Here is a 24,641-nt window from a genome sequence, read left to right as displayed (position 1 = left end):
CTTCTTCACTGTGGATGTCAAGCCAGCACAGTACAGGAAGAGGAAAACATGTGATCTCTTCAGGTCGAAGTACAGCACAGTCATTATTTATTAAGAATCCTGTGCCAGGTGACACAATGAAAATCTCTCAGAGCATTAGTCAGTCTGTGTCTGGAATTCAAGGCACTTTTAAAAATTCTGATATGTCTACTAGCCAAAATCGGCCGTACTACCTAACTTCTAAAAAGCCAAATACTTTTAAAGGCTTTACACTTTTCCCTACAGAGCAGACACCTGCACAACAAACAGAAACATACTCTGGCCCAAAACGTCCCCAAAGCTACTTTTCTAATGGTGTCCAATATGCTTTGGCTCATCCTCGTACTGCCCTAAGTGTGTCAAAAGAAGAGAAGCATCTCACACAAGCTCAAAATCCTCTGATATCCAACAGTCTCACAGAAATTCACGGTAAACAGTCTGGTCGGGATCCATTCGATGCTGTTGGAGCTCATGATACAGTTTCTTCTACAAATACCTCAAAGCACCATCGTGTTATAGGTCAAGCGATGAAAGCATCTCTAGTGTATCCAAGTATCACAAATACACCAGAAAACACTGGGTCAAATTACCAAGCTTTTTATCTTCAGAACAACCCAAGAGGAGGATACAACTATGCCAAAGAATCCCAGTTTAATGAAGGTCCATTGGAAACATCTCAGAGATGGACTTCAGGAAGACTTGCTCCAGCCCAGAACACTCAAGCTTTTACTACAAATCGGACAGTTTTAAGTTTATGGAATTCTAGCCAAGCTACCTCATCAGAGAGATCTGCAAATGGCAGATTTGCTAGACCCAACACATACAGAAACCTGCTCATGAAATCTAACAGTGTGAGTTCTGTTAGCTCCGGCGCAAGCAATGCACTCAACACGTACATCTCTACTGTGGCCACAGGCACCACAAATGCAAATACTTTCCCTGAATTCCCCAGTGTTTATCCTAAAACAGGTTTATCGCAAGGTGCAGATTTTACTCGTAACATTCAACTTCCCACTAGGCACGGGTCAATTAATGATGAGACTGTCAGTTTAAAACCTGACAAATTCAACAATGATAAGAGTCTTCTATCACACTTTGTTCCTTCCATCCATAGATCTACTATTGCTAATAAAGTGACTGGATATCCACTCAATCCTGGTGTTCAACCAGAAAGTATTGATGTGCGTAAGAACAATAACGCAAATTCAACCATGAACAGAAACGCAGATGAACTGACACAATTAAATACCAAAGAAAGTTACAATGTCATGCGATTAAGACCAACAAGCAGTGTTGTGATTGGCAGGTGGGTTGAAGCCAACAAAGAGGCTGAAAATTCTCAAAAGAACTCTATCTACGCTGTGCCAACTTCACAGTCAGCAATATATCGATCTGCTAGCATTCATAAAGCCAATAGGTCTGCAAAGCCTGTTTACCTGCCAACTATACACAGGTCTGTGATCAAACCCTATGGTAAAGCTGAAATCTTCAACGCCAATGTAGGACCAGACTTGATGAAGAATGAAACTCGGATCTCTGCGGACAGAAGTGCCTCAGGAATGGATATTGACCTCAGCGCTGTTGGGGTGTCCCAGACATTAAGACCCACAAGCAGCTTTGTTGTTGGAAAGTTTGTTAAAGCATTGGAGAAAGCCTCAGCCAAAGCAAACCTCAATGCATCTCAGACAAATAGACTGCAGAATTTTAAACCAGTTTGGTTTGCAGATATAGCAGGCAGTGCCTCCTTCAGTAACATTAAACCAAGTTTTTCTGCTGTTGTCTCAAAAATGGCTCTCATGGGTTTTCAGAACATTTCCACTTCAACATCAGGGATGAACGAAAGTGTTACAGAGCTTCCTTTTGCCATGACAGCAGACCGTTTTACAATGATTTCAGATTTGCAAGAAAATGTTGAAAATTATCTTCAAAATGCAGTGAGCATAAGTAACCCTGGGTTTATGCCAACAGCGGTCACCACAGATCCTGAGCTTTCATTTACTGAAGTCACCGCAGCACCTCAAACAACTGTCTATTCTTCTGAGCTGGAGACAGATCCGGGGAATCAAACCACTCAAGCTTTTGATACAAGTCAGGCAGTTTTAGGATTATGGAAATCTAGCCAAGCTACCACATCAGAGAGATCTACAAATAGCAGGTTTGCTAGACCCAACACATACAGAAACCTGTTCATGAAATCTAACATTGTGAGTTCTGTTAGCTCCAGCGCAAGCAATGCGCTCAACACGTACATCTCTACTGAGGCTACAGGCGCTGCAATCTCAAATACTTTCCCTGAATTCCCCAGTGTTTATCCTAAAACAGGTTTATTGCAAGGTGCAGATTTTACTCGTAACATTCAACTTCCCACTAGGCATGGGTCAATTAATGATGAGACTGTCAGTTTAAAACCTGACAAATTCAACAATAAGACTCTTCTATCACACTTTGTTCCTTCCATCCATAGATCTACTATTGCTAATAAAGTGACTGGATATCCACTCAATCCTGGTGTTCAACCAGAAAGTATTGATGTGCGTAAGAACAATAACGCAAATTCAACCATGAACAGAAACGCAGATGAACTGACACAATTAAATACCAACGAAAGTTACAGTGTCATGCGATTAAGACCAACAAGCAGTGTTGTGATTGGCAGGTGGGTTGAAGCCAACAAAGAGGCTGAAAATTCTCAAAAGAACTCTATCTACGCTGTGCCAACTTCACAGTCAGCAATATATCGATCTGCTAGCATTCATAAAACCAATAGCTCTGCAAAGCCTGTTTACCTGCCAACTATACACAGGTCTGTGATCAAACCCTTTGGTAAAGTCAAAATCTTTAATGCGAATGTAGGACCAGACTTAATGAAAAATGAAACCCGGATCTCTGCGGACAGAAGTGCCTCAGGAATGGATATTGACCTCAGCGCTGTTGGGGTGTCCCAGACATTAAGACCCACGAGCAGCTTTGTTGTTGGAAAGTTTGTTAAAGCATTGGAGAAAGCCTCAACCAAAGAAAACCTCAATGCATCTCAGACAAATGGCCTGCAGAATTTTAAACCAGTTCAGTTTGCAGAAATAGCAGGTAGTTCCTCCTTCAGTAACATTAAACCAAGTTTGTCTGCTGTCGTCTCAAAAATGGCTCTCAGGAGTTTTCAGAACATTTCCACTTACACATCAGGGATGGACGAAAGCATTACAGAGCTTCTTTTTGCCATGACAGCAGACAGTTTTACAGTGATTTCAGATTTGCAAGAAAATATTGAAAATGATCTTCAAAGTACAGTGAGCATAAGTAACCCTGGATTTATGCCAACAGCGGTCACCACAGACCCTGAGCTTTCATTTACTGAAGTCACTGCGTCACCTCAAACAACAGTCTATTCTTCTGAGCTGGAGACAGATCCTGGGAATCAAACCACGCCCACAGCAGAGAGCATTATTCCATTCTATGAGGGAATCCTGATACCCAACACCACTACGCTTGTTACGATGACCTCCGATTGAAATCTCACTCCATGGGTTTTTTACGTATTTTGCCATCAGCCAGGCTACATATGTCAGAGCAATGTAAGATGCTTCTGCAGGTATGGCGCAAGAGCTGTTGAAAGATTTTTTGTTCACTAAATAAACTTGCAAGTTTTAAGTTTTATAGTTTTCTCTTTTACTCTCCAACAATGTTTACATGTCAAAATATTACACTTAAATATGTTGTCATGATATTTAAAAATTCTCCAAATTTAGTATTTAAAGAGTTTCAACTTGCTTTGAAAAGCATTTGTCATTATTAACATAGTCAAATTAAAAATGTGATAGGCATACCTATACAGAATCTCTCCTTTTCTTTCTGTGTTGATAGATGATAGATGATGTTTTTCATCAGTTTATTATCCAAAGCTCATCAATTAAGTTTCAACTTACTAACAAAGGCTTTCTGCTCTGAAAATGTCCATGTAGATTTTGTGAAACTAAAAAAGAAAAAATATTTTTTGCAAAATGCTTCCTAACAATGTATGATTCTGTTGGTTATTTTTTGTTGCCAAGTTTTCTAAATTATTTTTTACTTATTAAAGGGGTAGTTTCCCCCCAAAATAAAACTTCTGTCATCATTTACTCACTATTAGATTGTTCCAAACCTATATACATTTCTTTGTTCTGCTAAACACAAGGGAAGATGTTTGAAAGAATGTCAGTAACCAAACAGATCTCATCCCCCACTTACTGCCATAGTATTTATTTCCCCTACTATGGCAGTAAATGGTGGATGAGATCTGTTTGGTTACTGACATTCTTCCAAATATCTTAAGCATGTCAATGAAGAAAAAAATGAAAGATTAGCCATTTCAATGAACTACAACAAACATGATCATTTTTGTGCCTCAAAAATATATTTTTTGTCTATATTTTTATCTGATATGAATTATTTTGCCTACAACATGGTAGGTAGGAGGGCTGTTTAAACATTACAGTGTATATGTCTCAGATGGCCACCAGATGGGGTGTATGCACTGCAAGAACAATCTCATTGGGTTAGAGTTCAGTGTGGAGTGTTTTTCTTCAAGTGTTTTTTTTAAATAGCACTGTGCTGCCAATGTTAATTAAGCACCACAAAACATATTTGAGTATTCCTAAATGTATAAGCACACATTCATGACTCCTTAACATAATGTTTTTACAGGTTTTTTTAGAATTTCTTAGCTTGCACGTGTGTAAATTTCAAAAACAATTTCAGTTCTCATGGCACAGATGTCAGAGAACAGTGTATGCAAAACCAAAAATGCCTTATTTTCCCTAAAGCATTGAAATATATTGATAGTATTGTATTGAGCAATTTTGCATTACCAAATCATGTAAAATTTGTTTCTACAACTGGCCAGTTTCAAAGCTGTATGCATAGATTTTGTAGGAATGACCCTTAAACTTTTCCTAATAAAAGAACTAAGCAAGAATCTCCTACACCCCTTCCACGTTTCCTAAGCACAAGGCCAGGACAAAAACAAAAAGCAGCAGGGTTTTCTGTCAATCATGACTGCATACATTGTATAATGGATTAGCACACTCCCCCCCCCCCCAAAAAAACCGATTTATATATGGAACAGTCCACTTATTTAAAAAGTTTGCAGCAAACCCTGCAATAATCTAAACCTTATTGTAGTGATTAGATATAAATTGTATTTAGGATTTGATATTTGGAATTTTGTTTAATTTCAAGCAAATGTAGATTTTAAGCTTTAAAAGCAACATGCTGAAAAATCCCACTGTGCATGCACACACATTGCATTGGATCATTTTTTCACCGTACCCTCTTTCTCTCCCTCATCCCTCCTTTTTCCCCTCCTCTCTCTCTGACTGGGGGATTCTGTAGCATGCGTATGTGGGTTCTCAGGCAGCTCTTGGGGAAAATAAAATATAGAGGCCCACAGTGACGTGACCCCCCTTCCCTCTCTCACTGCTATGTGTTATATGTGTTCTATTCACACTCTGTACAGCTTAGGGTGCTGCTGGGTACAGGCGGCCTTTGTGTAATAGTGCACTGTCAACTTCGGATAGCTTCAATCTTAACCATTCATAAAATAGCTCCAAAACTCTTCTGAGATGACAATAAACCTCAGTTTGACCAAACTTCACTTGTAGTGAAAACAGCACATGCTTATACATTAAATGTCTACTGGGATGCAGAGTAAACTAAACCAGTGGAATACTGTCAGAGTGAAAGCTGTTTTTGTTTAATGTACATTACACCAATCAGGCAACAAGGGTATAATGACTGGGAATTAAAATGCATTAAACATAAATACCCTCCTTGCCGTGGGCATTGAGTGCACAGCAAAACTACTGTTGACAATCGACCTACGTCTGGTGAACTTTGGATTGAACTCTCTGAGCAAACCACTAAGCAATCAATGAGAATTATGGATTAAACGCATTATTCTCCACAACTGTGCCAGAAGTAAACCTATAAAACAGGAGAAAACAGAGGCTTTAATAAGAGAAAATAGGCCTATAGGTTCAGAAGTTCTAGCATCTCTCTCTCTCTCTCTCTCTCTCTCTCTCTATCACTCTCTTTTCATACTCAACGGCCCCATACATTGCTGAGCCAAAATGGAAGTAATAAAGCAGGAAGACTTCCTGCAGCTGAACTGTGAGAGTGCATGTTCCATGATTTATAATAATAATTATATATATATATATATATATATATATATTCCAGCTATATAAAATCATCATTACCCTAGACAAAATTATTTTTGCAAAGGTTTGCAAACATTTGCAAAAAAGTCAACATTTTCTGTTTTAAGCATAAGCTTCACTTACAATAAATTGTATTTATGCCTAAAGAAATAATATGAATAAAGAATAAACTAGCCTATTTGTATGTGCTCTTTAATATGCACTTAGTTTAAACTTAGTTCAATATTTTTACTGTTTTAAATTTTTCTTTCGGATTTACTAATTTTCTAAAATGTACGGAAGGGCCAAGCAATAAAAAAATATATAAAACCGTTTTGAGATTAAAGTCATTATAATGCGAAATTAAACCCGCAGTTTTTCGGGGGGGGAAAGTCGTCGTGTTTCAAGAAAAAACTCGTTAAATTTCGAGAAAAAAAACTTGAAATAAAATGTCGACAATAAACTCACTATACTTTGAGAATAAAGTCGTTGTGTTTCGAGAAAAAAACTCGTTAAATTTCGAGAAAAAAAACGTGTTAAATTCTTCTAGAGACCCAGCCGCTGCTAGTATTTCTTTGTTACTGAAGGAAAGCCTAAAGTATAGCTTGACTAAGTGATACAAGTCTGCCATGTCCTCATTCAGTACTACGCAATGAACATGACCCTGATATAGGATAAACGCTTATACTCGATATTTTATTTCGACTTTTTTCTCGAAATTTAACAAGTTTTTTCTCGAAACACAACGACTTTATTCTCAAAGTAGGCTATAGTGAGTTTATTGTCAACATTTTATTTCGAGTTTTATTTCTCGAAATTTAACACGTTTTTTCTCGAAACACAACGACTTTATTCTCGAAATTGATTGAGTTTATTCTCAACATTTTATTTTGACTTTTCCCCCCGAAAAACTGCGGGTTTAATTTCGCATTATAATGACTTTAATCTCAAAACGGTTTTATATTTTTTTATTGCTTGGCCCCAATACTCTTCCATAATAATGTGCTAGTGATCTTGTTTTGTTTTTAGAATATACCATTATTACCTTTTAATATTTTGCATTAATTTATGTGACTTCTTTTAATGTTAAAAGTTGAAGAGTTACACACTTCTCTTCCGTAACCCTGAGCTCTGTGTTGAACAACAGGCCATAGGGACCAGGATGAGAAGCCTTAGACCAGTGGTTAGAGCATGGCGTTAGCAACACCAAGGTCAAGGGTTCGATCCCAGGGAATTGCACATAGTCAGAAACAAATGTGTAATACAATGCAATGTAACTCATCCAAAGCCTCTGCCAAATGCATAAATGTAAATGATTACAACCAGGTCGCAGGTGGAGCATACCTTAAAACCTGCCTTTTCCCTAAATAGCGTTGTGTGTGCTGAAGTATAGAGAAATTTGTTACAAGTGGGTGTTCTACTAAGGCAAGTATTTTGCAGAATTTAAGAAGTGCCCTTCTTATATTTAGGATTTATTTCAAAAGCAATCCTGGGGCCACTGTGTGTTCTGAATAATGACAGTCACTGACACCTTGAATTTCCAAATTCATTGTTTTCAGGATATGGAAAAACACTGTACTTTTAAATGATTAAATACTGTTTTTAATACTTTTATTGGTTAGATATTTGAAAAACCCAGTGACAAACATAAAGGGTGATTTATGGCAATAAATAAATAATGGTTGCAAAAAAATAAAAATCACAAATGGAGACAGCAGCGATATGTGCTCTTACTTCCAATCCTAAATGCCCAGCCTTCTACCGGTTGCAATTTATTTTACAGTATGTGCACCTATAGTGTACTTACCTAAGAAAGTACTGGGTAGTATAAGGTAACTACATGGTATAAGTTTAGATTTAGGGGTATGTTCAGGCTTAGTACCTACACAGCAAAATCGCCAGTGTTAAAAAGGGTGAGCATAGCAGCCTGTCAAGCATAGCAGCCTGTGTTACTTTATAGCGTTTGAGTCATGGTCCTTACAGGGAAAGACTTTTTCAGTCTAATGCAGTTAGATTGATTGTCTGTTCGACTAGCTCAATCTGGATCCAATAAACAGTATTTTTTACATCTTCTATCCAAGCAATTAAAAGACAGACCAGAACACCCAGTAACAGTTCAGTAAAACCAAAGAACAAACACACTATTAGTATAAATGTAGACTAGCATGAGCACACACTCTTACACACTTGAAAGCATAAATATTGAAACACTCACTTATTCATCACAGTTTCTCAATGTTTGAGGCCCTTTAGAGGTTGAGTATGGAGCCAAACATGTTTCGTTCTTCAAAATGTTTATTCATTTTTTTATTATTTAATCACAAAATTCAGACACAAGTTTTAGCACACATTTTTGTTTATTTTACCACTGATGGCCAGCAATGGTTGTCACTGTGATACAGTGTGTGGGGATGATTGTCAACTATGAACACCCCCGTTCCAGACTATTGTTGGTATAGTCCAGTGCAGATTGGGTCAGCTAGCATCCTTGCGTGCCATTCGAGGTAAATTACCGCAGACATCATCACAGAACTGCCCCACCCTTAGAATAAAAATAGACCCTTAATGTCACTGAGCCAAATGTCTGGTACTGGCTCTTTTCAGGGCGCTACTGTGAAGGGAGCAGAAAGTAGTGAGAGAGATGAAAAGAGACACATAAAGAACGAGATGGACACTTAAGTGCTAGAGCATAGCTGGAACATATCAAGCTTGGGGTAAGAGTGGGCTAACTGATGTACAAGTCATTACCGAGATGCTACATTAGCGAAACATCATGTGAGTTTCAGAATTAGTTCATTTTCATCATCATTTACAGAAACACTATCAGTGCTCTTGTTATCTTACAATCATGCTTGTAAAGACCTTTTCCTATTTAGTTTTTTACATAAACATATAATATCAAGCTCTCTCTTCAAGCCCATGAGTTTTTCAGTCAATGTCTGTTCAAAAAGCTACGATCAAAAGGCAGTTTGTGTATATACATATGTTGAACACTTGTGGGTTCATTCAATCATTCAATCCCTGTTGTAAATACTGGACACACGCTGTTCAAGTTACCGATGAAGATCAAGGGTCAAAGCCATTGGCTCTAGGTTGGCAGACATCAATCTCCTCACCGATTCTGGTCAATTGTGCTATTCTGTCATGAGTCTGGACAGAAAAGATGTGTTGTTGCTCTTCTCTTTTGGCACGTTCCCATTTGTTGCAGAAACAAATCATTTCAGAAGAGTCTTTAAAAAGTGCTCATGAGGTTGGTTGGGCCTTGTGCACACCTTCCTCTCTCTCTTTTCTTCTCAGGCATTCAGGAGAGCGCTTCAGCATTTCTTGTTCCAGAAATCCACAGTACCATGAATAGGCATCAACATTCTGAAAAGGAAAAAAATACATTTTAACATGTCATACATTTTTATTTAAATTAGGGATTTTCACTTTAACATTCGCACCATAGTGTAAAAAAATGTAGAGTAAAATTTGCTGGGTCTATCTATCTTAGAATAATATGAAAAGTAAAAGTAATTTTAAGTGAATTTTAAGATTTTGAGGTCTTGTTAGCTCATTCACGCATGTGCAGCTGCAAGAAAATCATTAGATATGTTCTATTTGTAAATGGATTGTGACATTTTTGTTTTAAGTTAAATGAGGTGAAGTACCTCTAATGACAAAAGAGAAAAAGCACATAGCACAAATATACTTCAGTTATGTTGTATTTATCTATATGTGTAATTCTGTGACACATTTATATAAATAATCTGATGTACTGTACATCAGGTGTACTGTACATCAGGAGTGGGTTTGTAAAAAAACTTTTTTCAGTAATCAATATAATCACTGAGCTCTCAAAACTGAAAACTGAATAGCACAGAGCTGATCAGATTGATGATCATTATTCATAAAGTAGGCCTACACGTGAGCCATTCTCAGCCTCTCCACAAGACCCGTTTCTCTGCCTAACATCCCTTCATGTGTTGTGCTGTTTGTAAAAAGAGAACAAATAATTTGGATAAACACAGCAAAACTAACGTTTTGGCCAAACTAACGTCTTGGTTACGGATGTAACCTCGGTTCCCTGATGGAGGGAACGAGACGTTGTGTCGAACCGACAGAATGGGGTTTGTCTTGAGAACCTATCATCTTCTGAGTATTTAGAAAAGGCCAATGAAAATTGGCGAATGAAATTTGCATGCCGGGCTCCTCCCCGGATGTCCGGGTATAAGAGGGAAGCCGGCGTGCTCATTCATTGACCTTTGGTCTGAGGAGCCTAAAGCATCCTCCCCCGACCGCTGGGGTGGGAGGCCAGTGTTGTGGCATGAGGGACACAACGTCTCGTTCCCTCCATCAGGGAACCGAGGTTACATCCGTAACCAAGACGTTCCCTTTCTGTCGGTCTCTCGACGTTGTGTCGAACAGACAGAATGGGGTTCCTATGGAAAACGCCCCAGCACTGAGCCGCGTCACAATCTCTGCGGAGCGACGTTGACTGGCCTGGGCGAGTCAGACGAACACGCTACGCGAAATTATGACCCTCCAGTGGAGAGGAAGGGGGACCCAGAGCTTCACACAAAGTTGGGAAGCCCCTATCACCGGCCGTCACGGGCGGAGGCCTAGTTCTCTAAATGGCAAGAAGCCGCCCAGCCCCTGGGGGAAAAATGCTGCAGAGGCCACTACCTACCGTAGGGAGGAATTAGTGGAGACACCACATGGTCTCACCATCAGGGGAGAACTCATGGGAAGGGTGTGCGGACTGCAGGAGTTAACCGCAAGGTGGGAGTCCACCTGGGGAGGTCATGGGTTGCCAAGGTGGGAACCATTCATGAGGATACATCAGACGGAACAGCCCACGGAGGGGGGGGTTACCACATCTGGAGCACTAGGTCCGGTTAGAGCCATCTGGGAGATAACTCAACTGTTCCCCGGCCTAAGGGGGCAGGGCTGCTCTGCCCAGCCTGTCCCCTGGAAGGGTGCTTAGTGATGGATGGAATGCCTATTCTTTACCCGAGGGGAAAGAAGTGAGGCGGGATCGCCACTGCTCCCCCCGGAGGGGGAAGGGCTTCCGCAGGCGTACGCCCAAACGGCTGCCGGTCCTACCTGTTGCCCTGCAGGACGTGGGCTGACACCGGTTCAACGCGGAGGTTGTAGAACCTCGCGAAGGTATTGGGCGTAGCCCAACCTGCAGCTCTGCAGATGTCTGCCAGAGAGGCGCCCTGAGCCAGTGTCCACGAGGAGGCGACACCCCGAGTGGAATGCGCCTTAACTCCTAAGGGGCAGGGGCGATCTTGCGACCAGTATGCCAAGGATATGGCATCCACGATCCAGTGAGCCAGTCTCTGTTTGGAGACAGCACTCCCCTTCTGCTGACCTCCAAAACAGACAAAGAGCTGCTCAGAGCTTCTGAAGCTCTGCGTACGGTCCAAGTAGAGTCGCAGTGCGCGTACTGGACACAACACGGATGGGGTTGGGTCTTCCTCCCTGGTGGGGAGCGCCTGCAAGTTCACCACCTGGTCCCGGAAGGGAGTGGTGGGAACTTTGGGCACGTAGCCGGGCCGGGGTCTCAAGATAACGTGAGAGTCTCCAGGCCCGAATTCTAGACAACCCGAGGACACAGAGAATGCTTGTAGGTCCCCTACCCTCTTGAAGGATGCGAGCGCTACCAGGAGGGCCGTCTTTATCGACAGGCGAGAAAGATCGGCCTCTCCTAGGGGCTCGAAGGGGGGCCTCTGGAGGCCCTCCAGGACCACTTCGAGGTCCCAAGAGGGTACGGGGCGCGGGCGAGGCGGATTCAACCGTCTCGCGCCCCTCAGGAACCTGGTGACCAGGTCGTGCTGTCCTAGAGACTTACCAGCAACTGGATCGTGATGTGCGGCTATAGCGGCAACATACACCTTCAGTGTGGAAGGAGAGAGGTTCTTCTCAAGTCTCTCCTGGAGAAAGGACAGTACATACCTGATCGAGCAACTCTGTGGGTCTTCTCCATGAGAAGAGCACCAGGACGAGAAGATGCGCCATTTGAAGGCATACAATCTCCTAGTGGCCGGGGCCCTAGCCTGTGTGAGGGTCTCTACCACCGCCGGGGGTAGGTCGCTCAGGATCTCCTCGTCCCGTCCAGGGGCCAGACATGGAGGTTCCAGAGGTCTGGCCTGGGATGCCAAAACGTGCCCTTCCCCTGAGAAAGGAGGTCCTTCCTCAGGGGAATCGGCCAGGGGGAGTTGTTGTCAGGCGCACCAGCTCTGAGAACCAAGTCCGGTTGGGCCAATAGGGCGCAACTAGTAGCACTTGATGCTCCTCTTCCCTCACCTTGCACAGGGTCTGTGCCAGCACGGACCAGCACGTGCCTGCCCTGCACGAAGGGTTGGAACCTCTTCAGTGCAAGTAGCACAGCCCACAACTCTAGGCAGTTGATATGCCAACGCAGGCGGGGGCCCGTCCACCGCCCCGACACTGCGTGCCCGTTGCACACAGCACCCCAGCCCTGGAGGGAGGCATCCGTCGTTACCACGACGTGTCTTGATACCTGCCCTAGGGGGACCCCCTCCCGTAGGAAGGCCATAGACGACCAAGGGGTCAGGATGCGCCGGCAGAAAGGCGTGATGACCATACGCCTGCTGCCGGTGTGCCACGCTCTCCAAGGAACTCGACTCTGTAGCCAGTGTTGGAGCGGTCGCATGTGCATCAACCCGAGGGGGACCACCCCCGCCGAGGATGCCATGTGCCCCAGGAGCCTCTGAAATTGTTTCAGGGAGACCGCTGGCTGCCTGAAATGCTTCAGGCAGTGTAACACTGACCGGGCGCGCTCTGTAGTCAGTCGCGCTGTCATGGAGACGGAGTCGAGTTCCATACCGAGAAAGGAGATGCTCTGCGCGGGGGAGAGCTTGCTCTTTTCCCAGTTGACCTGTAGCCCCAACCGATCTAGGTGCCGGAGCACCAGGTCCCTGTGTTTACACAACAGATCTCGCGAGTGAGCCGAGATGAGCCAGTCATCGAGATAGTTGAGTACCCGGGGGCGAAGTACGGGGGCATCCCTGCCTCTGACTGAGGTAAAAAGGACGCCCTGGAACTTGGGCGGACGTGTAGCGAACTGAATCGCGTAGCCGAGACGGATCGTCTTCCTCAGCCTGCCTGACAGTCTGGGAAGCTGAGACCAAGCTCCCAGAAACCGAGACAGGGGGACTAGAGGTTTGATCTGCTTCATCGCCCCCGCGGAGGGTGGTTTGATGGCTAGCAGTACGGATTCCTTGCCGGGGGAGGACCCACGGGAAGGAGATCGGCTCTGCTGTTTTTCCTGCCTGGCGATTGTCCGGCTCAACGCACTGTCTGTCTGAGAGTGCTGAAGGCTGGTGTTTATACTCGACATTGCGCTTCGCCGTGACACAACGTCGAGTTGCCGTCCACCATCGACCAGAGGGTGGGAACGGCTGTGAAAACCCAGAGAGAGAGGAAACTCTTTTTGTGAGGAAGTGGGCGCTGGCCCCCCAGGGGGGACCAGCTGATGGTAGGACGGGGCAGGAACCATCCCTATCCGACCCAGCGATGGAGTGGCTGGGATCGGGCCCGGTGGTAGTCTCAATCACCCTGGGGTCTCTCCGTCAGGGCCGCTTCTGCTTCCACGACGGCTGCTGACGGGGAGGCGGTTTCCTCTTTGACGTCCTTTTCCGGGAGGCAGCCTGAGAAGGGGGCACTGGAGCCGGAACCGGAGTCGAAGAGGGCCGGGGCTGCTGGGAAGCAGACGCCGCTCGGGATCTCGAGGGCCTGACGGCGGCCGAGTCACGGCGGGGCAGGAAGTGACTGATGGCCTCCGTCTGCTTCTTCACCGTCGAGAACTGCTGAGAGAAATCCTCAACGGTGTCACCAAACAGCCCTCCCTGCGAGATGGGGGCGTCGAGAAAGCGAACCTTCTCGGCATCCCGCATCTGCGCAAGATTGAGCCAGAGGTGCCTCTCAGAGGTGGACATCGCCCAACCCAAGGCCCGTGCCGTCACCTTAGTCACCCGTAGAGTGAGATCGGTGGCGGTACGGAGTTCCTGCATTACCGTTGGGTCGGTCTTGCCCTCGTGGAGCTCCTCCAAGAGGTCGCCCTCTGATGCTGCGATCGACATCTCATCTTCGTCACGCACCTCCAAGTACATGACGGAGGAACAAGACGGGGTAGGACCGTCTCTTGAGGAACGGTCAGATGAGCGAGACGGGCCGTGAACGGTCCGTGAGCCTGCGGCTGGCGGGTTAACGTTCACAGTGATCCCCATATCACCCCCGGTGTTAACCGAAGCGGGCGGCAGGGCCGTAGTCACTGCCGTCACGGATCGAGTAACAGACGAGGTGGTGGCTTTATCCATGAAGAATACCGCCACCCATGACCGCAACGTCTGGATAGGCATCCGCCCGCAGTGCGGGCAGGATGTATCCACGAAGGCTGGCTCAGCATGCCGGAGACCCAAACACCTGAGACAGACATCATGTCCATCCCCTTCCTCAATGAGCGCGTCGCACCCAAGAGAACAGCGGGACATGCCACGCTGGAGAAATTTGCTCTTTTAGAAAAAAAGAATTGCTCAGACACTTCCGGAACTACCGAGACGCCCAGGGGAAAGTCGCTGCAGGAAGGGACCGTCCGCAGCACCACGTCGTAGATTTCCAGCAGGATAAGATCAGCGAAGATCTGGAGAACGCTCATCAGATGCTTAGGCTCTGAAGAACAAAAGGTGAATGAATGAGCACGCCGGCTGCCTGAAGTGCTGGAGGAGCCCGGCATGCAAATTTCATTCGCCAATTTTCATTGGCCTTTTCTAAATACTCAGAAGATGATAGGTTCTCAAGACAAACCCCATTCTGTCGGTTCGACACAACGTCGAGAGACCGACAGAAAGGGAACTACCATTAAACAATTTTAGAACGCTTCAGTTTCCCCTTATCTTAAAAAAAACTTTTGATGTGAAGTGCATGCTGAAATGTCTGAAAGTTTATTATGGAAGAAAATGTTATTTTTGCAAACATAAATGTTTTTTTCTTTAAAAAACATTATATTTAATAAATGTTTTTTTTTTAAATAGATGACTTTGACTGAATAATGAAAAGCAGCCAATAATAGCTCAGAATAAATGGGAACTCTTCAAAATTGTTTAAAAAGCCGGGGGAGACCTCAAGAAGTTGCTTGATAAAATGATAATAAATAATTTCTGCAAATTCAAGGCAAAAGGTGATACTGAAGATGATCAACGAACATGAGTAAAGAATTATATTTGATGAAAAATAGTATTTAATGAGATGTCAGAGCTGAGCTAATGGAGAATTACTGTCAAATGTATGGATATTAACACATGCTGAAAATGTTAAAATTGTCAATTCTCATACTACCACATTATAATAGATTCATCATCATGCATGTGTTTAGCACACCTGCTTAAATTTAAAACGTGGCTCAGGGGTAGAGAACATTGCTTTTTATTGCTATGTAGGTACGGAATATGCAGTTAAATGTTTTAAGAATGAAAATTAAGTACAGTTAAACCATCTTATTCAGGATTTTAAAATTTTAATAAATGAATTCAGTGAAGTTGACATGAAGTTGTTATTGATGTACCACAAATGACATGGTGTGACATTGGGAAGTAGTTGAAAATGGACTAATGTTCTTTTTGTTGTTTCTCTCAGTTTTTTAGTCTTGGCTCTAATTATTAAAAGGTTGACCCCTCCACCTCTCTTCCTCTCAGCGCAGCACTATATTTAGTCCCTTTAGAACAAGTCGTACTGAAGGGAACACAGAGACAGAGAGATCCAAATGAATAATCAAAAAAAGGAAACATCAGGCTATCATCAATGCACAAACATATCTTACATTTAAAGATACATGCAAATGAAAATCGTAGAGGTAGGCATGGAGATAGACAGATACGAAATTTACTCAGATTCAAATGAGAAATGATATACCCTTATTTACATCATGCTATATTATTGTATTATTTGTATTATATAAGACAACATGGGGATTAAAACTCCAACTCTAGAACTTAGAATAATAATTGGATTTGTAAACGTAATGTTAATGACACACGCTTGCGGCCCGGCTGCATTGCTGCAGGTGAAACTGATTTCCTGCAGCAAGTACAGTAATGAGATGGACCACAGATCCATCCATCTCTTATTTCATCATGTGTTCTTTCATCTGATTAATTTAACAATGCCTCTGGGACCATCCTTCCCCTTCTGTCTCTCTGTCGCTCCCTTTTTTCTTCATCTCTCTCTGCCTGGTTTGTGACATGTTTGATGTTTTATCCGCCTGTCTGCACGACACACATTAGTTCAGTGGGGCAGAGAGTACAGTCAGGGACAGACTGTGAGTGTGTGCATGTCTGTGCACGTGTGCACGTCAGTGCACAGGAAGAAAAGCTGATGAGAGGCCTTAAATCGCATACTGGCATTTAGTATGTAATGCATCCAGTATACAAAAGCATGTATAGACAGCTACGTGTGTGCGACTGTGCGTAAGAGAGCGAGAGAAAGTTAGCATGTGACAAACTCTTATGATAGTATGTCAGTGATGTTCCTTTTTACAACCTGAGGTTGTTAATCACTGAACAGATTCACATCAAACTTTGGAGTGACATAGTGTGTTCATCTTGGAATATGTATGTACTGTATGTGTGTGCACAAGAGTGTGTCTGTGTTCTTTCCACAGCTGTTGTTTTATGTCAGTGTTGTAAGACTCAATTGCACCCACTCACACACCAACACTCACACTATTGACCCACTCACACAAAAACATAGAGAATTCCTTCAGCAAAAGCACACTGTTGTAGTCCACAAAATAAAGTGCAAGATCAAGTGAATGAGTAAAAGAATAAAAAAGTTACACAAATGACACATCAAAGCAGGGTAAAATGGTCCTGCTAATAATGGCACTGCTAATACATTGTGTTCCCTGTAGGTTAGAAACAGTATTTGTAAGTAAATGTTAACAAGGTACAAATCTTATGTCTGCTTGTGTGAATATACTGGCTTTAGTTTTGCGACGCCCTTGTAAAGCGAGAAGGAAACAGAAGTACTCTATTAGAGCAAAAAAGAGCAGGTCAAAACCCACAATGAACACGAAACGCAAACACTTTGCTGACTCATCTGTAACCTCTAACTTGCTCCTTAAGATCAACCGCTTTTACCAAAGTCTTTAAAAATACATGCAAATCTCTCTCTCTCTCTCTCTCTCTCTCTCTCTCTCTCTCTCTCCAGTAATCCAGGCAGGATATAATATAGCACAGCAAAAATGTCACTATAATTAAAATACATTAAATATCCCCATGAAGCCCTCTAAAATTAAATTACATCTATCACATAACCGTCACATAGCATACGCAGTACCCTGAATAGTAACTGATCTGAGATCATAGTTGTGATCACTGATGTGTCCTTAGGCTTGACATGTAACCCCAGGCTGTTTCAAAGGGACCGACCTGCATGTGCTTACTGCACTTTTGCACAACTATTGCTGCAAACTGAACCTTGAAATGAATGCCAGAAAAAGATACAGCACAGAAAGGTAGCCACATTTGTAATAAAATAGCGCAAGTCAAGTCATTAGACATAATAAGTGTGTACAATCTGTCTTGAAAACTTTTATAGACAGTGTGTGTGAGGGGCCAAGCTAAATCTGACAAAACCTTCCTTTGGAAAATTCAGGAACGATTTCAAAAACAAGATAAGTGTATGGGATGGGTTTATTTAGACAATGCAGTAAAAGTGTGCGTATGCGTACAGTCATGAACTCAGAGTTTTAGACAGAATTAGCTTTTATACATGACCCTCCAACTTAAAAAACCATAACCAAAATACAGATGTCAACTTACCAACTGACAAGTTATTATTAGTTTCTTTCTCTTGCTTTCTCTCTAATTTTCCGTTTGCAAGTTTAAGGTTATACTATGTAACTCCAGTACTTTGATTCACAGGACTTTGCTTCAGTACTTCAGATTAACAGCCTGTCTGCTCAACGCACGCACCAGGCAATAGTCAGTGACAAATATTTATTCATGAACAAAACAGAAAAGACAGAAAAACAGAAAAATGTGTTCTCTGTGGCTTGTCTGTGAAAGAGGAATAAAGAACCAAGACAAACTCTCTGACACTTGTTCTTTTCAACTATACGTATCTATCTCTTTAACAGCCATCACATGTCTAGATGAGGCCTTTAGGCCTACTAATGCTTCGATTTCAAGTTTGTTTTGTTTTCTATTAAGTTTCAGAAGAACTTAACTGGCAGGTTAAATGCTAATGCTAGGTGTCTATTTAATGCTAAATGCAATGGCCCAAAAAGGATATGGGAACTTGAAGCTACACTTTAAAATGTGATTTTACTGCATTAGTTGGTCTTGAGATCATTTTAGTAGATGATATAGTTATCCTCAAATTCACATGAGCTGTAGTAACCACATGAAATTCATCAGACCAAAATGTCCAATTGCCTTTTTAATATTGAGCTATTCTAACCGTTTCCCACCCAACAAACTTCTTTTGTGAAATGCTTGGGCTGTTTGTCTTCAAAATAAATATTATTGTTTAATATTTTGTTAATATAATGCATGACATTCACACATTTTAAAATGTGGTCCAAATCCTTTTGAGACCCACTGTATTGTAAGCCTGTGTGTGGAAACAGGGTTAAAGAGAGCAGAAAACTGGGTGGTAATGAAATCAGATTTTTTTCATCTTGTCGGGTGAGTCATAAAGCATGTCACATGCGCCCTGCAGTATTTAACCTGCCAACACACACGGACAAGAACACAAACCCACAAACACACCTGATGAATGACACAGTCATCATTCAACACAAACAGGTAGACAATGTAACATAGATTAGATAAAAACACAGTAGACAGAATATGCCCAAGTATGGCATGTGCCGCTTCTTGGGTCACTGGGTTTAATCTGCACTTGTTCCACTGATCTATATAAATGACTGGATTGCTCATGACGTCATTACACTGAAGCTACCGTGCCGCCATGTTGGTATGCCCAAACGTTCTATTAAATTAATAGGGAGTTATCACATATTATTACACGGCTCGTTGGAATGCTTGAATCTGATTGGCCAGTTGCGACAATTGCAAGATACAAAATCCTAATCACACTGTCAGGGATTATTTCTGCGATAACAACCGGCTGCCTGTGCATTATCCATTCCTTAAAGATAAAACAGTAACTCACCAGTCCCCGTTTTTATATCTAAAGTCTCACAGAACATTCTTAGAACGCAAATGTCTTAAGCATGTAAATGGTTCATTATTAAAAGTTGGGAATTTTCCCGTTTTATTAGTTATAGAGTGAGTTACATTCAATTTTATTACAGTACCGTACATATGAGATCAGCACACTATGAGACCTCAACATATGACAAATGTGTTTATTCTGAAATCTAAATACAGATAAATACAGGCTGTATATGTTCTTCAAGTCATGAAGCCTTATTTCTAAACATTTACACATGTGCCATTACAACAGTGTGCAATACACACTCACCTTCTACACATTGATTTATATACGTCGCTATTCTTCCCGAAATAAACATAAACAATGGAAAAAAACTTCATAAGTAACAATTAATTTACACACACATGTGAACTAAAAACTTAAGCTGAAAACCGGGTTATTTTAGATCGTTATTTTGACTGTAAGTCAATAGCGCTCGCTGTCAGCTGGGCATACCAAAATGGCGGCGCGATCGCTTCTGGGGGCTTCACCTCTTGCCGTTGGTTTAGTGTTCTAGGTGCAATCCAGTCATTTAAATAGATCAGTGACTTACACGTAGGACTAGATGGTGAGATGCTGCAAGCCCATTTATTCATCTCTATGAATCAAACCTTTCCTCTGGCTCAGTGGTTAGAGCATGGCACTATCAACGCCAAGGACATGGGTTCGATCCTAGGGGATTGCACATACTCAGATAGAAATGTAGAGTACAATGCAATGTAATTTGCTTTGGATAAAAGTGTCTGCCAAATATATAAATTTAAACCTGCATGTGCTTTAGTGTGTGCACGTGTTAAAATGCATGGGTTTGAAAAAATCTAGCCTTGCTATTCCCTTTTTAATCACAAACACGTGCAGGCAAGAGAAACAAGATGTTTTAGAGAGAACACTGAATGTAATTACGGAACGGACGGAGAGGTGTAAATATGGAGAGCAAGAGTGCTTAAAGGGAAAAAAATAGAGATGAGCTAGAATGACGCAAATATTGAGGTAAGCGGCTAGCTGCCTATTCGAAATGAGACAGAGTACGGTGAAGGAATCGAAAAAGACATCTAGAACAATAGAAACAGGCAGGAAAAGTAATAAAATACTGAATGACAAAGGTGCTTGGCTGTCTGAAATAATGCAGAAAGCCCGAGTTAAAAACATAGAGCAAGAGAAAAAGACCAAAAAGACGAGTCCTGAGTGAAGAGCATATGCAGCTCATCAATCTTTATGAAGTATTTGATAGGTTGACAGGATACTCCGAGCACACTGTACTCAAAGCCATGGTTCTGAGAAAAAGCAGCTTCTGTGGGAGAGTTGTCACATTCTGACTGCAGATAAGGGCACATACAGGTTGATTTAGTTAATTCAATGTATGTGAGTGTTACATAACTCAGCCTGAGGCCCAGTATGTTCTGTAAACAGCCCCTAACAAGCTTAAACCAGTCCTAGAGGGCTAGATTCACTGAACACAAACTGTCCACAGTTATTCTTACACAGCTGCATAGACACAATGTGGAAGTGTGCAAACAGATTACATGCATGAGCATGTACAAATATTTGTGGTTAGTTGACATTGCCCTTGATGGGTATAATTCAAGAGTATTAGTTACAAAATGTGTTATTATTATTATTACTACTCATAATGTTTTTGTTGTTTAGATAACATGTTTGGTGCTTTAATACTTTTGTCTAATTCCTGATCCTATTCCATTCATCAAACACAGACGCACACACGCACGCACACACACAGAAAATCCAGGCTATGGGAAAAATTATTCATTTGCAAACCTTAATCAGTTTCCCAGTTTCCCAGAGGCCCAATACCCATAAGCTCTTTACACACAAACTTAGTTAGCAAAGGAACTGGACGCTAAGATCTAACATATAATATGCGTGCGTGCGTGTGTGTGCGTGGATTGGTTTTTATATGTTAGTGGGGACCTAAATGAGTTGGTGTGAATGCAGTGATATCACTGTGGGGACCAAAATTGAGGTCCCCAGGGGCACAAAAGCGATAATTTTTGAAAATCTAAAAATGCAAAAAGTTTTCTGCGATCTTTAGGTTTAGGGGTTGGGTTAGGGGAAAAATATACAGTTTGTACAGTATACAACTCATTTCGTCTATGGACTGTCCCCACGGAGATAATAAAACATACATGCGTGTGTGTGTGTGTTTGTGCACGTGAGCTCATGTTTATGTGTTTGTGCAGAGAAGGCAAGATCCCCTCTCCAGAGTACGAGTACAACAGTCATCATGCCTAAAGACAGTATTGAGCAACTGAACAGTGAAATAGAATTAGAAACATTAAGCACTATCAAACATTGCAAAAGAGGAAAAACAGCAAAAGTACTAAATAAGTTTAAGATGTGTCAAAGATCTCACTTCAGTCAGCAATTTTACAGCAGTGTTTTATATACGTATAGCTCTATAGGTATGCCCAGGACACAAGTCAGGACTTGAACTAGAATCTTTATACAGATTTTCTCCATACTGTAACAGAACATACAAACTTGTGTGGCAAGCTCCAGAAAGGACAAAAAATGGGGAGAATCTTAAGCTTAGAGAAGGGGCAGGATTGTAGAACGACATATCATATTGCCATATTCAAATAAAGATTTTAAAACAACGATTTGGCCGTGACATATGACACATCAGGTGTAAAGGCCTTAAAACAGTTCTACAAAAAAGTTTCAGAAATGTGTTATATGGTCTATTTGGCGTGTTTGATATCACCATGTCCTCCCTTTTTCTTTTGAGGACAAATGTATCTTGGTTCTTACAGGTGATACCTTTCTTTTTTAATAATGGTGAAATGTTTCTAAAACATTTCTGTTCAGTGGTGAATTACCAGCAACAGCCATTTTAGGTTTGTTTGAGACTTGTCCTAGTGACTATTAAGAGTAACTTTTCACAGATTTGGGAGCTGCTTTAAGCAATAAAACAAAAATGCTTATAGACCAAGTATGCAGCTGTCAAATCAATATAAATACTATGACATAAAACATAGCTGCATAAGTATTTAGAGAGTTCATCATATAAAGTATATTGGTTTAGAAGACTTGGAATATAGAAGTATGTACTATTTCATGGTGGTTTTATGATCATTTTGAAGTTTGGTAAACTATTATATGGAAACATTTAGTTGGAAATTGTTCAAAATTTTGAATGTGAAGGTGCATAAATATTGACTGAATTGTACTGCGTTTTAAAAGAAAACGTACTCGGTTACTAACGTAACCTCGGTTCCCTGAGATACGGGAACGAGTACTGCGTAGCAGGACGCTATGGGGGAAAACTCCTTTTTCTCCGATGACTGAAGCTTTACAATAACGCAGTGAATACTGCACGGCCATTGGTGCTTGCAAAGTAAAACTTTGAGCCAATGGCAGCGAAGCTGCACGGACCTATGGCGATGGTGCCTGCCAAAATGGGCGGGGCTTATGGCTATATAAGCAGACACATCACCGTAGGGTCCTCAGGTTACTTCGACTGAAGCGACGACCATATGCAGCTTGTAAGCACGGCCAGGAACGCAGTACTCGTTCCCGTATCTCAGGGAACCGAGGTTACGTTAGTAACCGAGTACATTCCCTATCGATACTTCACTCGTACTGTGTAGCAGGACGCTATGGGGAACCAGTATAATCCCGCCGTGCTACAAGTGGAACGAAAACATCATATAATCCCGAAGCCGTGGCTCGAGGATAGGTATGGGGCAGGGAATCTTGTGGAAGGCGGAAAAGCCAAGCTAATAGGTGGCCTAATCCGGTTAATCGTCCCAGTAGTGTGCTAGGTGCTGGTGTGGTTGAGGGCAACCCCAGCCCAGCAGTAGTCTTAAACAGAAAGGACCCGGGCCTGTAAGGCCGGAACGTCCAGACTGTAGAATCTGGTAAATGTGGAAGGCGAAGCCCAGCAGGCCGCCGCACAAATATCCGCTATGGAGACTCCGCTAGACAATGCCCAGGAAGAGGCGACACCTCTAGTAGAATGGGCTCTAACTCCCGTGGGGCATAGAAGGCCCAAGGAAGAGTATGCCAGCGCGATAGCCTCAATTGTCCATTTAGATAGTCTATGCTTCGTGACCGGAGACCCTGGTGCGGTTGCCAAAGCAGACAAAAAGCTGTTCCGACTGCCTGAATGGGGCGGAACGCTCAATGTAGATCTTAAGCGCTCTGACTGGACAGAGCAGATTCAGCTCCGGGTCCTGCTCGGAGGAGGGGAGCGCGGAAAGTGTCACTACCTGTGCTCTAAATGGAGTAGAGAGCACCTTAGGTACGTAACCATGTCTAGGTTTGAGGACTACCTTAGAGTTGTCAGGCCCAAACTCAAGACAGGAGGGGCTCACAGAGAGCGCCTGTAGATCGCCCACACGTTTTACCGATGCTAATGCTAGCAGCAGAGCGGTTTTAAGTGTTAAGGGACGGAGGTCCGCAGACTGTAGAGGCTCGAAGGAAGGGCCCTTCAGAGCTCTCAACACCATGGGCAGATCCCATATGGGAACGGTGAGGGGGCGAGGGGGGCGTAGCCGCCTGGAACCCTTCAAGAAACGAATGACCAAGTCATTCTTTCCCACTCCTTGGCCCGCTATGGGGGCATGAGAGGCTGCAATTGCTGCCACATAGACCTTGAGCGTGGAAGGGGAGCGGCCCTTATCCAACAGCTCTTGCAGGAAGGACAGAATTAGTGATATGTCACAGGATTCTGGGTCTGCGCCGCGGGTTGTACACCAGGTGGAGAAGACAGACCACTTGAGGGTATAGAGTCGTCTAGTAGACGGAGCTCTAGCCTGTGATATTGTGTTCATGACACTCTCGGGGAGGACCGTAGGCTCCCGTCGAGAGGCCAAAGGTGCAGAGCCCACAGCTCTGGCTGGGGGTGCCAAATCGTGTTGCCTGCCTGAGAGAGGAGGTCCCGTCTCAGGGGAATAGGCCACGGGGCTGCTACGAGCAGCTGAGACAGTTCCGCAACCCAAGGCTGGTTCTTCCAGAGTGGGGCTACGAACAGCACCTTGTGCGCCTGTTCTCTGATCCTCCTGATCGTCTGTGGTATGAGAGCGATCGGGGGGAAGGCATAGAGGAGCCGGTTGGGCCAGTTGTGGGCCAAGGCATCCCTGTCCTTCGAAAAATAGGTTGGGCAATGAGTGTTGTCTTTGGAGGCAAAAAGGTCGATTTCTGCCTTGCCGAAGACTTCCCAAATTTTCTGAACCGACTTGGGGTGGAGCGTCCATTCCTCTGAAG

At 43.0% G+C, this 24,641-nt stretch overlaps 2 protein-coding genes across 2 annotated transcripts in view; one reads left to right on the top strand and one right to left on the bottom strand.

The window, feature by feature from the left end:
- Window positions 1-2,907: 2,907 nt before the first annotated feature.
- Window positions 2,908-3,557, top strand: LOC130550464 (uncharacterized). The gene is made up of 2 exons (XM_057327941.1): window positions 2,908-3,102; window positions 3,337-3,557. The coding sequence occupies exons 1-2, from the start codon at window positions 2,928-2,930 to the stop codon at window positions 3,522-3,524; spliced, it is 363 nt and encodes a 120-aa protein (XP_057183924.1). The 5' UTR covers window positions 2,908-2,927; the 3' UTR covers window positions 3,525-3,557.
- A 4,246-nt stretch (window positions 3,558-7,803) lies between these two features.
- The window catches only part of si:ch73-335l21.1 (insulin receptor substrate 1-B), a 90,113-nt gene continuing 73,275 nt past the window's right edge, over window positions 7,804-24,641 (bottom strand). Inside the window, exon 3 of the mRNA XM_057327942.1 lies at window positions 7,804-9,554. Coding sequence (XP_057183925.1) covers window positions 9,547-9,554 — 8 coding nt within the window. The 3' untranslated portion in view covers window positions 7,804-9,546. The remainder of the gene's footprint in view (window positions 9,555-24,641) is intronic.

Source organism: Triplophysa rosa, unplaced genomic scaffold (assembly GCF_024868665.1).
Source record: "Triplophysa rosa unplaced genomic scaffold, Trosa_1v2 scaffold344, whole genome shotgun sequence".
NCBI classification, from domain to species: domain Eukaryota; kingdom Metazoa; phylum Chordata; class Actinopteri; order Cypriniformes; family Nemacheilidae; genus Triplophysa; species Triplophysa rosa.
Note: the sequence above shows the minus strand (reverse complement) of the source record. Positions and strands in the feature narration are given on the sequence as shown.

Excerpts from the sequence above, each read along its gene's own strand:
- LOC130550464 (XM_057327941.1), top strand. The coding sequence starts at position 2,928 with ATGGATATTGACCTCAGCGCTGTTGGGGTGTCCCAGACATTAAGACCC. Across the intron at positions 3,103-3,336 it reads TCAGTTTGCAGAAATAGCAG|CGGTCACCACAGACCCTGAG; the intron begins GTAGTTCCTCCT and ends TTATGCCAACAG.